This window comes from Belonocnema kinseyi, chromosome 2 (genome assembly GCF_010883055.1).
Source record: "Belonocnema kinseyi isolate 2016_QV_RU_SX_M_011 chromosome 2, B_treatae_v1, whole genome shotgun sequence".
In the NCBI taxonomy this organism is placed as follows: domain Eukaryota; kingdom Metazoa; phylum Arthropoda; class Insecta; order Hymenoptera; family Cynipidae; genus Belonocnema; species Belonocnema kinseyi.
Window position 1 is genome coordinate 41,153,835 of NC_046658.1, and position 16,703 is coordinate 41,170,537.

Below are 16,703 nucleotides of genomic sequence, written 5' to 3' on the forward strand. Positions count from 1 at the left end.
CCAGGGCCCTCGCAACTATTTTGGGTATCGCAAAGTTGCTGAAATCTTTACTGGGGAGTATCCAAGATATTTTACCAAGATGCGGCAAGGGTCTAAACTCTCAGAAATTTCTTTTTAACAATAAAAGAATACTTTTACGGTTAAAGTGCCATCGTTTGAAAATTAAGTTTGAAAACAGATCCTTTAACGGTTAAAGTGCGAGTAAGAATCGTTTCAACGATAAACGACCCTACTCTAACGCGTAGAAGGTGCAGTTTAACGGTTAAAATGGGATGTACTCTTATCGTAAAATAATTTACGAACATTTATTCGTGCAAGTTTGCATGGACTATATTTTTATGAATTTTGATTGGCATGATTTGGCGCTATTTTCAAATCAGAACTTTACTTTCAAACGGATTTAATACAGAATTAGGTACTTTCACTTCAACCATATCAGCTAACGTCACCTTGTTAAAAGCTGAGGGGAAAATAATGGATCAAATGCACGGAACAAAAGTTTATTTCTGTAATATCTTTGTAATTAGCAATCATTATTATAATTTTATTATTTCATTCAATAGTAATTAAAATATAAAAACTATTTTTCAAATACACTTACACTGATAACACTATATCGCATAAATTACAATATATATCATAATTTCTGCGCTATATATCGTAATTATCGCATTATAATACCGCAAAATCCTGATATCGTACATTGCAAGTTTTTATATTATATACCGCATAATTGTCCAATCTATAAGGTAAGAACTTAAGTTTATCGCGCTATCACATTGTATTTCTTCTTTTGTGATCTCGCGAGGGTTCGAGTAGTCAGCAAGCGATCACAGAGAAAATAAAAGATAAAGTTTACATTGGTTCCAGGTCAAAGATTCACCGGAACAAAAGTTAACCTTGCCAGATAAACTTTACATGAATCGAAGATAATTTCCGGTTTTTAACCTTGTTTGGATAATCTTTCATCTTTTAATCGCTCCATTTTTATTCGAGGTGTAGCGACAATTACGACAGCGCTATCCAGTGTAGTTTGACTTCATTAAATTTGAGATTAATGGGAATTCCCATCTGTTAGTTACATTTTGCGCTTTTGCTACATGGTATTAAATAAGTTTTAATTCGTATTCAAAAAATTTGATTTATTTCGGAGGAAATATATTAGTAAGAACAAATTTTTATGTGTTTTCTGTTGTTGACTCTACATGTTTAACCGAAATTGGCTTACTTCAGCGCGACGCAGTCGACGAGTTCAAACTTATTTTCCTAATCTCAGTGAAACTTTCGCCGAAATATGTTTAATCATTAACCGTTGCAGGTCTTTCCTGCAGCCAATTTTTACTTTAATCTGTGATTGTTTTAAATCTGGTGTCCCGATTTATAGCTCGAACTCACTCATACTCTGCCTTTTTCCCATTGCTGCTAATAATATTTTTCATAATTGCGGTTTAAAAAATGTAATTTGCTCAGATATTAAAACAACAAAGATACGAAAATTATGTCAAGTTTTAGTATTAAATTCTAATAAAAAATAATTAAGCAAACTTACATTTTTTCTGTAAAGTTAGATTTTTGGAGCAGGGAAAATGACATTTTGTAAGATTAAGTTACTTCTTAATTCAATTGGAAAAAATGGTTCATATTTGTAACATAGCCTGAGCTAAACTGTAGAAGCATGCCGTAATTTACTTTGACTATCGAAAATGCTTCTTACACTTTACAGCTGTTAAAAAAATCATATACCACTAAATTCACAAATATTTTAAAAATGCAACATTTCAGAAGACATTTGCCCAGGTCTATGAGGAAATTTATGAAAAAACATTTTTTTATATGTTTTTATAAGGAAATTGTTTTTCAGACTTTTTATTTCTTTGACCAGAAAAAGTAAGGACATATTCAACCACAATTCTGGTTGATTTAACCAGACAGTTTTTTTAGTTTATTTGAATTCAAATAAAACTTAACTGTATCTTCAAATTCACTTTTCTACTAATTCCCAAAAAAATTATAACCTAAATAAAAGATAAACTTTTTGATTCAAATTTGTTATTACTACTTTATACTAACATCTTTGCTACATTTTGTGCCTAATTTTGATTTAAAAAAGTCTTTAGAGTTTTTAAAATCCTTCAAGACGTTTTCTACTCAATTAACATTATTTTTCCCATTCGCTTATGAAGTAAAATTAGATTATTGTCATTTTGTATTTCAAATGCACTATAATTTGGCGCGAACGAAATTATGGTTCCGTGTCGCGCCTCTACAAGTATGTGGAGGAACCAATCGGTACATATCGCGCCTCTACAAGCCGTGGCCGAACTAAAAGCAATATATATATGCAAGACCATCGACATATAGAACTGGACAGTAAATGCTGTGGGGAGAACGGTCAAAGATCTTTGGAACGGTAATGGGCTCTAGAGAGAGAAAAAACATATGAGACGTTAACCTATCTCTTTCTAGATAAAGCTGATTGGTCGAGAATATTTTCGTTGAGTGAAACTTGGCGCAGCACAGGACCGTGCTTTGTGTTGCGAGTGCCCCAATAATGTGAGGTTTATCGCACTTTTCAGAATTGATTCATTTATAATTTATTTAATTATAATTTGTTGTGAATAAATATAAAAAATGGTGGCAGCCTGTGTAGTTTGTGGGCGTTGTCAAGACGTTTATACGGTATATGTTTTCATACGTAAGTAACGTCATTGAATATAGTAAAATAAAAAATGTTACAACAAAAACAAAACCTCAAAATATGAAGTTTTGCACCTATGCAATACAAACGATTGTTTTTTATGTTATAGAAATATTTTTCAAATTTTTGACAGTTTTTACATTATTTTTGAACTCACAAAAGGATTATTATTGTAGCATTTCCAATCCAATTGCAAGAAGAATTCAAGATTTCCAAGTTTTTAAAATAATCTATCTGAAACAGGTTATTTTGCATGAATGTTTTTTTAAATTCAATTTATTATAACTACCAATTTTTAATGTATTGTTTATCTTTTTTTTTTAATTAACCGTACAGAATATTTAGGCAATACCCGGGGCCACCAAATTACTTGGCAGTCTTGAAATAGATAAAGGCAGGTATAGGTCTCATATGTTTTTTCGCTCTCTAGAGCCCATTTCAGTTCTCCCCAAAGCGTCACCGGTCCATTTCTATATGTCGATGCGCAAGACCAGAAACTTGCCTGCCGCGCTAACTACCGGTATGTGGTGAAACTAATCACATGCCGTATCTAGGACCTAATATCTTTACTATTACTTCTTGAATACACCATATACATATCTCAAAATATCATCATGTGGACCACGAAGGAATAATGAGGAGACTCAACTGCCAGTGGGAAGCCTTTCGAAACTGGCAATAGAAATATTACCGTAAGTGATAGGTACATTACAGGAAGATCTTAAATTTTCGTACGCAGTTGTCTTCTTCCTATACATGGAAAAGTGTGCAAGTGAGAAAGTTGGTCTGATTGACGCAATCTTAGGCAACTAAATCGATTATATATTTTATTATTCAGGTTTTTTTACGATAAACATTTTTGGAGGTGTTAGAAAAAAACAGTATCCTTCATTCTAACGTACGATTTTAAAAATAGTAATGTACTACAGTTTCAAGATTTCATGATCAAACAATTTCATTATAGTCTACATATTTAACACTTTTATAATGCACTCTTTTAACTTTACAAGTCTTAACGCTAAAGTACTTCATTTACCCAGATCAATAGACACTTTAATATATTAAATAATTATAAATTGCAATTGAAAAAATGTTGCTACCTACATCAAAACAAACGAACATAATCTCTCGAACTTACGTCAATTTGGCCAACTTTCTCACTCGCCCATTTTTCCATATATAGAAAGAGGATAACTGCGCACTTGCGCACGAAAATTTAAGATCTTCCTGTAATGTGCGTATCACTTACGGTAATGTTTCTATTGCCAGTTTCAGATGGCTTCCCACTGGCAGTTGGGTCTCCTTATTATTCCTTCGTGTGTGGATCATGTGCCCATGTGCAAGCGTGCAAATGACACCAGAAATAAGAGGTTATGTTTGAAATACGCATTGAAGATAAACAGCACCAAGAGCACTAATATATTTTTCTACAAATAATAAAAAAGAATGTCTTAACGGAAATACAAGGAAAATATCATTTTTTAAAGTAAGTAGAGCATATAATTTATATTTAATTTCTTCAATTAGTTTACAGTTATTCAATAATATTTTAATATTTATGAAAGTTTTATGGAGCAAACAATATTTTTTTTATTGAAGTGGTGAGTATGTCCGTATAGACCAGTGGTCGACAAGCTTTTGTCCACTTTTCAGGTAAAGGCAGGTTCGACCCAAGACATTTTTTTCTTCTGTCGCGCTTTGTTCATCAACGATACGTTTTTCCTGAGATGGTTTGGTTTTCCTCGACAAGGCTTCATTGTTAGACGGGATACTCAATGTGAATAAAAAGTTACAAATGAATTTTGTTTTAAATTATCATACTAGCGATTTATAAATCTGTTATTCGAAATCTGTGACTTTTGCGATTAAATACATCTAAACTTGTACTTGGGAGTTAAAAATCAAAAATTTGATGGAATATAATGAAAACTCAATTTTAAACCAAAAGTGTTTTGATGCACTGATTTTTATTATTTCAAGACGCTTTTCAGATTCTCTTTGATCGCAAGAATTCAAAGATTTTGAATTTCGAGGTTTCAGAAAGCTAATTTTGAATTGGAGAATTTTTTTGTTTTTAATTTTAATCCCCGTTACTCGAACCACTGGTACAGACGGATGCATTTGTTCAAGAAAATTCTTCCGGCTACAGCAGACTGCCAGTAGCCGTGAGCTGAAGTTACCCGGAGTTCGGTCACGAATATAATAAAAAGTATGGAGACTTTGTTATTTTTGTGAAGATATCATTTCTATATTAAATTTGTAAATGTGTACTTACTCGAAGGGTATTTTATTCGGTAGCTTTCTATTTTGAAAAATGTAAATATTGTGCTGAAATTTTTGAAATTGTTTCAACATATATAAGGGCTGATTTGTCTGTCCCATTTGGGTTTTTATTTTGTTTAAATAGTTTAATTTGATTAATTTATGACTTTGAATATAACTAAGAACAGACTTTGATGTCCAAAATAAAATCTATGTAATAGAATTGCATTATGGAAAGAAAATAAAAGCCCACATGGATCAGGCAGATGAGCCCCTTAATATATCGAATCGTTCCCCAAAATTTCAGCACAGTATCTACAATTTAAAAATTATGTAGCCACTGAATGTGATACAAGATAATTACTCACATGAGACAGCCAGTAATGCAATATAATTATTTAAATAAAAAAGATCTCCAAAAACTATTTCGATAATAATGCCAATATTTCAACATAATGTTTCTCTCAGATATTTTTCTTACATTTTTTTTCAGTCACTTCAGAGACAAAAAGTGGGACACAGTTTGAAAAATAATAGCAAAATAGAGTCATTACTTTTTAATTATATTTAAAGTTGTAATACGATTCACACAAGCCTCGGTTCTACTAGAATGCTTTTTAAAAAATGATATAAAGGACATAAATCACATGGAATTTCGAAAGATTTCTTTCTTTAGGAATATAGAGTAAAAGTTTTAGATAAGGTTGTGTATACAAACCCGGTACCAGTAAAGAGAAAATTGTCAGTAAATTTTACCGTGTTCGGTTAAATTTTCTGTTATGGAAAAGGTTATTTCTGTAACCAGTAACAGAGGTCAGAGGTGCCTTCTAGTCCCACGACACGTTGAAAAGGGATAGGGGTTGGAACAAAATTATTTCTGTGAACAGTCAGAGGCGTGCCTTCCAGCTTCCCCACGAGATGTTGAAGAAAAGTTGTAATTTGAACTCCTTGAATTCTTTAAATTCCATGAAATTCCGTCATTTCTATGAATACCCTGCATTCCGTGAATGTGATGAATTTACAAATGTCTTGAATTACATGAATTCCTTGAATTCCAAAAATGTATTGAATTTTATCAATTCCTCGAGTTGCATGAATTCCTTGAAATCCACGAATTACATGAATACATGCCCTCAGCCCCTAACTTGCTGGAAATATGATTTTTTTACTAGTAACAACAGTGTATAGCCTTGGTTTAGATAAAGGGCTCCACTTGACTTTGATTTTTTCCTTTCTAGCGTGAAATTGTATGGATTTGCACATTAAAAAAAATTAAATTAATTGTGAAGTTTATTCGATTTTTTAAAGATATAAGGCATACGCAAATAAAAAAATCAGTATTTTAAAGAAATGGTATACAATTATATTGATAATTTTGCATTCTATGTAGGTATTTTGAACTTCTAAATAATTTTATTACATTAATTCTAAACTTAATTTTAACAAGTGCTACTTTGATAATTTTTTTTCATGTGCGGAAACTAAGTATGGAGATTCCTAATACAATTTCTTATACTACTGTGGCTACAAAATATTTATTTCTGTGAATGTTATATAAGATCGAAATTATATTTCATGTTTGTGATTTATTATTTTATGTATATTAGTATACGCACAAATTTGAATTAATACATTTACCCCGAATACTGGCGGAAGCCAGTATTTCCAGAACATTGTGTAGTCGGACGGTATACTGGAGGTTTTTTTATCCTTCTAGGCAGACGTAAATACGTGCACTTCATAGAAAACGTTGTTTTATGATAATAAAACTATGTACAATTCCCTGTAAAACTAAAAGCAATTAATTTCAATAAAATAACATACCTGGTGCCCTAGAAATATGGTAAGTCAAGTAGTCAGCAAAAAGACAGGAAATGAGCTCATCTATTTCTGTGGAAAAGTCTACACACATAAACTTCTATTCAGGTTACTTTAGATAGAGTCTGCTCTGAAAAAGAGAATCAAGAATCTCCTGAACGACTTTTTTCCCTACGGCCTCAAATTAATCGTGGAACATCACATAATGGAAATTACATTTTTAAAAACGATATGTGAAAGCCCTTTTTGGCTAAAGTCACTAGAGACACAACCTGCTTGATTTTTTATGTCGGAAAATAAATTTTTCCGTCAAACTCAATTTTATTGCTTGATTAAATAATTTTTTAAATTTCTCTAAGAGGACTGTTTTGAGTGTTAAAAAAATATATGAAATAAATTACATCGGACAGCTTTGAAAAATTAAAATTGGCAAAATGTTGTAAAAAATATTTAAATATAAGTAGGAAGACGTTATTTAAAGTGATTGGGACCCCGCAATTTGGATTTCCTGGCAAATTTTACATACAAATATTTAGTTTCAATTAATTCGATTAAATTTTAACCAGAAGGTACAAATGATTATGAAAACTTTTTACTTTTTTTTTCACATAGAATTTCCAAAATAGAAAAAATTTCAAAAAAAGATAACGCTTAATAAATTGCAGCACAATCTCTGAGATATATATTTTTAACGTGTGTCAAGTTCTATATGTTTTCAAACCAAAATCGATGAGGTGAATTTTTAACTTTTGTGACTCCGGAATATAGTTCGCCTGTAGTTTAAATAAAATAAGGATTTTTGTGAAAAACCCATTGAAAATTGCAAATTCTTTGAATTTTACGTGAATAATTAAAAAAAAAGACATGTTGTTTAGACTGAAAAACTTTTATCTTGAAAACAATTATTTAATTATGTAAATGTACCATTAAATAATTTTTGAGCTTTCAAATTTAATATGATTAATAATTCTATTGAAAAAGCTGTCGATAATAAATTACGAATGATAGGATTATGAGCTTCATTTAAATGCAAGTCATATAATTATATTTATATCTGATGTTTTTCAGCTACTTATCAGTAGAATTTCAAATTACTTCAATTTTTGATAAAAAAGTGACAAAATGAAGATCAGTAAAGTGAAAAAAAGTAATCAAAGGCGCACTAAGCTTTCAAAACAAGGCAAACTGAAGAGTCGACGGCATCGAGAGAAGAAGAAAAATGCAACTCAAAAGGCCCCACAACCTCGATTGAATGGTGTTGAACAAGAGGAGGCGAGTGACGACAATCAGGATATGTTGGAAATGGTAGAGAAAGATGATCTCTCTTTTCTTGAAAATGCCATATCCAACAAGTCTTATGATCTCCTCAAAAAAATTCGTCTCACTGAAGTCCCCAGGTATGAATTGTACTTACCTACCTTTATGATTTAATAAGTTTTTCATTGCAATTTTTTCGAAATATAATTCAAAATCGAGAACTACTGTAAATAAAATTAATATTTTTTGAAATTTCGTGTTACAGGGAAACTAAGAAAAAGAAACTCGTCGATGAGAATTTAGAATACAGATATGAGAAGACTGCTTTCAAAGGTGTAGAAGATGAAATCGGAAAGGAATACAAATTGTTATTACCGATCAAAACGAAAGAGGGACTTGTTAAAACCAGAGCAATTGAAAAGGAAGAAGCTGTTGAAGAGCAAGATGAAGAAGTGGCTGAAGAGAAAGAAGAAAATAGAGAAAATGAAGTAGGCGCAGAAGAAAAACAGTGGGAAATAAATGACGAGGTTACATTATTTTCTTTGTGTTTACATAATATAATTTTGTATTTTTGCGAGATTATCACCTTTACACTATATGTTTTCATTTTAAGAACTTGATTGAACTTGACGATAATGAACCCGTTTCTACCGCAAAATTGTTGGCATGTCGCGAAGAGGTTCTGAAGTCTCGTCGATATGCAATCGGCATTTTGTCTAGTGGAATTTTGGAAGACCCAGAACTAAGGATGAAAAACTTCGCAATGTTGCTTGAATTCATGCAGGAGAGAAACCCTGAAGTATACATAACCGTACGAAAATTAGCGACAGCGTCTCTCCTAGAAATATTTAAGGATATCCTTCCTTCTTATCATATTGTACAGATCAAACAAAATGGAATAAAATGTAAATATCAAAAGATTTCTCTTTTTAAATGCAATTGATTCAGCCAATTTAATTTAACTAATGATTCTTTATTATTTCAGTGAAGAAGGATACATTACAGCTTCAAAACTTTGAAGCAGAATTGCTCAAATATTACAAAAAATATTTGCAAAATTTGGAGAAGACGGCTAAGGTACTATACAAGAAAGGAAATGCTATGCGGAAAGTAGGCGATAGGGAAATTCAATTGGCAATGTTAGCTGTGAATTGCATGTGCGATTTGCTTGTTACCCATCCCTACTTCAATTTTGCGAACAACATCGCTAAATTTCTCATTCCACTGCTAGATAGTAAACTTCAATCTATAAGAGAGACTATCCTGAAATGTTTTACACAGGTTTTCAAAGAAGACAAACGAGGAGAATTGTCTTTAAGCGTAAGGGTTCATTTAACTTTTCCAATACATTTCCTGTTTTTTGTTTTTATTTAAATTTGGACTATTAATAATTATTTAACTAATTTAGATTGTACAACAATTGAATAAATATGTAAAGCCTCGAGGACATTCCGTGCATCATGAGGTAATATCAGTGTTATTGGGGTTGCGAATTAAAGATATTAACTTAGATAAGGAAAGAGAAGAGGAAATGAAACAAAAGAAATTGATGTCGCATAAGCAGAGAATCCTCGCTTTGAGCAAACGCGAGCGAAAGAAGAACAAAAAACTGGAACAAGTCGAGCAGGAATTGTTGGAGACCAAAGCTGAGGAGAATAAAAAAGCAAAGGAGAAAGTGTTTACTGAAATTACGGGTGTAACGTTCACGATTTACTTCAGGATTTTGAAACAAACTCCCAGCAGCAAAATTCTTTCGGCGTGTTTAGAAGGCTTAGCCAAGTAATTAAAATTATTTTTTTTATATAGCATTATTTGATTAGAATTTTAAAGTTTTATAAAATTAACATTATTTTTAGATTTGCTCATTGCATAAACTTGGAATTTTACCAGGATATTGTTAATGTTTTGAGCACTTTACTGGAGGAAGGAAATTTAGGCCTAAGAGAAAGACTGAACTGCATTCTAACCGTATTTGTGATATTGTCAGGACAGGGTTCGGCTTTGAATATAGATCCACAGAGGTAAAGTACACTATTTTTTAATTAACCTCTATTTCACCTTTCTGTAGTTAGGGGGGGGGGGGGGTCAGCTTAATTTTTTCATCGCAAAAACGTCTAAAGTTATTAGTCATGTTTAAGGTGAATCGTTCAAAATTACTTATATATTTTCAAGTGGATGCGTTTAAAATTGAAATTTATGAAAGACCCGAAGCCAGACATCATATAAAAAGTTTAATTCTGATTTAAAAAAATATTATGTATAAAAGAAAAATAGGTGTCTAAAGTTAGGTGATTCCACGTTTTACAACCAACAAAGTAAGACATATTTAAATTTTGGGCTTTTAAAGAAATACGTAACGCCTTTGGGGGGGGGGGGGGGGGGGGCAGAAAAAAATACTATGTTGCTCTACAAATTTTCTGCATAATGCTTTAAAAAATTTCTGTATATTAAATTCTATAGAATTTGCGATTTTTCATAATACATCAAGTAAATTTGCTTGCTTTAAACAGTGTGAAAGATGATAAACTACTATAATTTTTAGAAGCTTTTGAGAAACAATTAGGGTTTTAAAGTTCTTTTTTAAATTATGAACAAGTCCAGAAATAGTGGACATTTAAAAATAGGATGGGGCTTTTTAAGGTCAATTCACGTAGAATGTTCTATTTTTAAAGGCATCTATTAAGTAAATGAATAAAGATCTAGTATAGATTTAATAAGCCTAATTTTTATTTTTGCCTTGGGTGATTTCTATAGAGTTCAATCAGCGACCTAGGTCGGAGCAGTGTGGTGAAACGAATGCCCCGATCGCACAATCCCCTCCTAGCTTGTCTCGCCCTTACTTGATGCTATAATACATTTATAAAAGCATCCTCTATTTTCCGTATTGCCACTAAAATAAGTAGTATATATAAAACATCAATCATTTCACGTAACTTTTTAATGGATTGCTTTTCAGGTTTTATTGCCATCTGTATAAAAACCTTCTAAATGTCCATGCTGGAAAAAGTCATTCTGAAATAGGCATTGTTTTGAAAGTCTTGGTTCAGTCATTAATCAGCAGACACAAAAACATCACACGCAATCGATTAATCGCTTTTGTAAAAAGAATCGCGACTATGTCTTTGGGGTTGCAACATAATGGAGCTCTGGGAGCTCTCAATGTAATTAAAACGATAATGCAACAAGGAAAGGCGACACAAAGTTTACTAGATACTGATAGCGGGGCTGGTGATGGAATTTTCCTACCTGAACTGGAAGAACCCGAGTACTGTAACGCGCAATGTACAGCACTCTGGGAAATTGCAGCCTTGCAGGTATACAGTATACATAAATAATAATTCTGTATTTTCTTCTACCAAGATATATTCTATTATTTAAAAATAAAATAACAATGAATTTGCTGCAGCGGCATTATCATATCACCGTTCATCAATTCGCAAAAAACATAGCCTGGGAAGTTCCGTCTACTGGTGAAGGAAGCTTAGCTCCCACAATTGCTAAACTGTAAGTATTTCTTCTGTAAAGAATCAGTCTTCATGAATATTTAGAATTTCTGTTCTTTTTAAAATTTAAAATGATTTTAAAAGTGGCTATTATAGTTTAATATCATATCTTCTCATTTTAAGAAATCCACTAGAAATTTGCCAGGAATTTGATCCTGCCGAAGTTGCTTTCAAGCCTGCAGTTGCTGTTCCGAAGAAAGTAACTCCCAAGGTTCCATCAAACCACGAGTTTGTTAATAGTGATTTTAAAATTTATATTAATGACTTGTACAATAGAGATGTTGCTACTAATGATATAAGATTGGATTACTGTGCGTTCATACGTAAAAGAAAATGTGCTTCAAATGGTGTGAGTGTTGATGATCGTAATTATATTGCTAAAAGGAAACGAGGGAAGTAGCAAAAGAACTTGTACAGGAGTATGTATTTGAGTAAGGTTTTGCTTCCTTGTACGGATATAAATAAATTAAATGTAGGAATATAAAGAGTTTTTTATTATAAATTAATTATGAACAGTACCCAGTGGGCACAAAGTTTGGTGACGTCTTTACGACATCTTATGACCATGTCTTTAAGGTGTCTACGATATCGTACATAAGTCGTATGATCTGACGATGTCTTTAAGATATCGCAAAGACACCGAAACGACATGGACATAGGATGTCGTAACGATGTCGTAGAGACGTTGCCAAATTTTCTGCCCACTGGGTATGTATGTTCTAGCGTAGTATGCAGTAAAGGCCAAAAACATTCATTACGGCAAAAACTAAAAATTATTTGAGGAAGCTATCAAAGATAATCACATCCTTTTTATTTCGAATATAGTGCTTCTAATTTTAACACCCGATAAATGATATATTATTAAAACCAAGAGTCTAGACACACTGGAAACAATTGTTTATCGAGTTTCGGTCAACCTATAGACTGTCTTATTGAAAAGTTAAATTGAAATTTAGAAATAAATAAGATCAGAAGCAAAATTATTTCTTTTGAGAAGTTTAAAAAAAGTGTCGTTTCCAGTTTTCGATTGATTTAAATTTTATACAGATTATTCGGTACTTTAAAAAATATGCATTTTTCAACAAAGTTGTGTTATATAATCGAAAATATTGTAGAAGGTTTTTATAGAAGTATTCAAATGAAACATTTTTGCTTTTGATCTCTTCCTATATCGCTGATTTGTTCAAACAACCACAAAAAATCTGCCCGCCAGTAGGGCACACTTTGATCGCGCGCTAAGTACGGGGCTCGCTTTGTTGGCAAGTTTGAGCGCGTCGAGGGCGCGCAACTTTTGGGTCTTGCGCTTCATGCTCGACAATGTATTTACCTCGCGCTACAAGCTCGATCATTGTACATTCCCCACATTTTTGCATAGGACTTTTAAAATAAAAATGTCAAACCATCAGCAACTGAAATTTATTGATTATAAATTCTTTCTTGTTAAACCTCTTTCAGCTTTAACGAACACATCCTCAACACGTATCTAATGAGAAAAAATTTCAAAAGCAAATTTTCAGATTTAATTTAAAAACAGTTTTGTCATTAAACATTTTATTGTACCTTATATCTTTCGGTCCAAAAATTTAATTTGTTTATTTGTAATGTTATTTTTCATGATTAAAACAAAAACTATCCGTCGTTTCAGAAAATGATTAATAACAAATGTGTAGCTCTATTTTTAGTGAACAACTTTCGTCTATTTATTTTTCTCGCAGCTTGTTTTTTTTTTCTTGAAATTTTTATTTCCTTATTTTTAATGATGTTTTTTAAGAATAAAATAAAAACTTTGCGTAAAAAAAAACAATACATAACGAATTTGTAGAATGTAGATTTTCTGTGGGTTCAAGATATTAATTTTCGATTTTTCAAGAAAATTTATAAAGTTGTTACGACAATCTTTTAGAGCTTTCAAATAGCAACGTTTTTCTTCTTGAGACTTGTTTTCATATCGTGTGTTGTTTGGCTTAAAATGTTAATTTATGAATATTATTTTAGAATTTGAAAATGTTATAACTCTGATAATTTTATTTTTATCGAAAAAAGTCTTAGGATAAATTGCTCCAATTTCCGAGTACTACAAAATACCGCACATAGAATAATTTTTCTTGTAACCGACACATACCCTTAGTAAGAACATATATTTTTCGAGCATGATCCCAATGGTGCTTCACATTGCAAAAAAAGATAATTGATTTCTTGGACCCTAAAAAGTATGCTATTAAATTAAAACGAGGGATCTTCTTCATTTCAAATTTCTTAAATGAGCATCACTCGAAATTATAGATACACTATTGCAAAGAATGTACTTTGCATCTTGTATTTTGGTCATTTTTTGTTTGCTATTAAATACGCCATACATACTATACATACACCTATAATATATACAATACACACAATATGCCTTATGCTGACCGTCTGCAAATATAAAATATTTCTACTGCAATACTAACAATAGATTGCGCAATAAATCTAAAAATACAATACATTTTTCGAGATCCTTGATTCATAGTATAAATATAGGAAAAATACTTTTCCTGTAAATTGCTACCCTGCCAGAAAAAAGAATCAGAAAGGCCGCTTCGGAAAGAATCAGAAAGGTTTCGGAAAGAGTTCGGAAAGGGACATGTGAACTTTGCTTCCGTTTCTTTTCGAACGTCGAGCGGTCCGACGATTCTTTGCGAATGTCCCTTTCTCTTACTTCTTTCCGATCTGTGCAGTGTCCCTCTAGTTAGTTTTTTGGGATCCTTTCAGAACGTCTTGATATTCTACCCTTTCCGAATCTTTCTACTTTCTTCCCGAATCAATTTGTCCGCTACAATTCGCTGGTAATAAATTAATTATTCTAATTTTAATTAATTAATGTTTAAGAATGTCTCGATATTCAACCCTTTCCGAATACTGTCAATGTCATTCTAAATCAATTTTTCCCTACAATTCGCTGACAATGGATTAATTATTCTAATTCTAATTAATGTAAATGAAGGAAATAATTTCATTGAACTATGAGTAATAATTTTTTATTTTAGTAGAACATAATTATTTTTACAGAATATATTTATTTACAGGATGGATTTATGTTAAATTATTGTTTACACATTATAATCGATATATAACTAGTACAATTATTTACTTATATAAATTATAATCAGTTTCTAGTTTTTATCGTGTTTTTACAGGTTTATCATCCACAGTAATTTATATTTTCCTTAAAACTGTCAGAAAATCGTAAAGAACATGGAAACGGATGTCTGCAGAGCAGAATTTCTTTCGAAAATCGAAAAAAATGTGAATTGGGTGAAGTAGAAATTAGATTTATTTCATTTTTTGAAACAAAATAATATTTTCTAGACGTCTGTTTTCATTTTTTACCAGTTCCCAAGTTTTTGCAAATAATATTTATTATTACGGACACTAAAATTGGGAAACTGAATTTCTCACAATAACTCATAAAAAATTATATAAAAATTTACTTATTGCAATATATTACCCAGGAAACAAAAATCCATTCACTTCTGTTGAATGGGTTTCGTAGGCTTTTGAATTGCGCATCTGTCACTGGAATTCCAAAATTGCCGCTGATTTGTTTTTTAAAGACTTTTAGTCGTTATAATTTTGTTGACTAACTTATATGCCGTAGAAGACTAAGAACTGAAAAGGCATAAAGTTCATTTGTGAACTTCATTTGAGGAGAAATTTCGATAAAAATTATTTTCAAATAAATCAACGGAAAACATTTTTTGACATAACCTTGAAATTTGTTGAACCTACGAATTTTTCTTATATTTAAAATATCTGCGAGATGTAACAAAAAAGTACGCAAACGTAATTAACTGTCGGTTCTTGCATTTCTCGAAGTTTTAGACCGATATTTTACATATAAAAAAAGTTCTTGCATTCAAAACATTGCAAGGTACAAAGAAAGTATGTCAAAAAATGGTTCCAGCTTGAAAAAGTGACGTCGGTATTATACGTATTTGAGTGTGTTACATGAACTTCAAACTGTAAGAACATTGTAAGGAACATGGTAACGGATGTCTGGAAAGCAGAATTTCTTTCAAAAGTTGAAAAAACTTGAGGTCGGTAAGGCAGAAATTACATTTCTTTCAATTTTCAAACAAAATAATAGATATTATACTAAATTATACAATAATAATACTTATAATAAAGTTTATTTCTACCAATATCAAAGTAATTCCTTGTTCTCAGTTCTTTACCAGTTCTCAAATCATGGCGAATAATATTCAGTATTGTGGACACTAACACATATATGATGTCATTCACTGAATAAAACAGGCACAAAAAGAAAAGTGTGCGGAACAAAAAAAGTTGGCTATACTTAGTATTTGAAATTGTTTTTGTAAGCTGTTGAGTTGATCGTTTCATAGCTTTCATGTTAGAAGATATTTTTTGAAGTTTTGGTGGCGAAAAAAATGGTTATACTAGTGAATAATCAACAAATTATGAGAGTTAGCTATGGCCTCATATCTCTGTGTTTTGTTACATTTTTGACATAGAAGAATTATAGACACAATTTTAACAAGCCAATCTGTGCAAAACAATTATTTTTGCACAAAAAGGTTTAAGCCTATTGTGAATTCTAGAATCAGTTATTTTGAACAATAATTTCTATAATATTCAATTTACGCAACAATAATTGCATCGAGGAAACTCAAAATATGTTTCCAGACAACATTGTAATCGGCTCATTTCTTTATAATGAGCCGAAAATGTTAGTAATGTTGAAACATTATGATTTTTTTCTGATTAACTTGTGATCAGGGCCACCAATTGCGTCACAAGGATGAGTCACCATCAATCTATATAAACCGACTGGCCTCCCGGCTCGGTACCACTCACTTATGTATACTCGTAGCGGAAGCTCTGCGCAAATCTAATAAAAGTCTCCCATAAAGAATTACCCCCAGTCTTCCAAAACCTTTCACCAACCTGTTAAACCTGTTACCCCTTCCCTGGAACCTTTTTATCCTTTTTTAAAAAAACTAATCGGGTAAAAATCAGGATCACTTTTGGCTACCGTGACAGGACTGTCACGTATTCATTGTAGGTAAAGACCCTGCCACCAAGGACCCGGACAGAAACCACCAAAAAAGGAACTCTTCAAGACCCGAAGAATCCTCGAAGAAAGGTTTTTTCACAAGCCCCGT

General features: G+C 31.7%; 1 protein-coding gene across 1 annotated transcript; it reads left to right on the forward strand.

Moving 5' to 3' along the window:
• The first annotated feature begins 3,945 nt into the window (after positions 1 to 3,945).
• On the forward strand, positions 3,946 to 12,019 carry LOC117167918 (nucleolar complex protein 3 homolog). The gene is made up of 10 exons (XM_033353164.1): positions 3,946 to 4,184; positions 7,847 to 8,175; positions 8,301 to 8,562; positions 8,649 to 8,940; positions 9,021 to 9,355; positions 9,444 to 9,814; positions 9,892 to 10,056; positions 10,992 to 11,349; positions 11,442 to 11,539; positions 11,662 to 12,019. Exons 2-10 carry the CDS (start codon positions 7,901 to 7,903, stop codon positions 11,936 to 11,938), a joined length of 2,433 nt encoding a protein of 810 aa, XP_033209055.1. The 5' UTR covers positions 3,946 to 4,184; positions 7,847 to 7,900; the 3' UTR covers positions 11,939 to 12,019.
• Positions 12,020 to 16,703: the final 4,684 nt, after the last annotated feature.

Coding starts and splice junctions, on each gene's coding strand:
- LOC117167918 (XM_033353164.1), top strand. CDS start 7,901: ATGAAGATCAGTAAAGTGAAAAAAAGTAATCAAAGGCGCACTAAGCTT. Junction 8,176..8,300: donor CGTCTCACTGAAGTCCCCAG/GTATGAATTGTA, acceptor TTCGTGTTACAG/GGAAACTAAGAAAAAGAAAC. Junction 8,563..8,648: donor AGTGGGAAATAAATGACGAG/GTTACATTATTT, acceptor TTTCATTTTAAG/AACTTGATTGAACTTGACGA.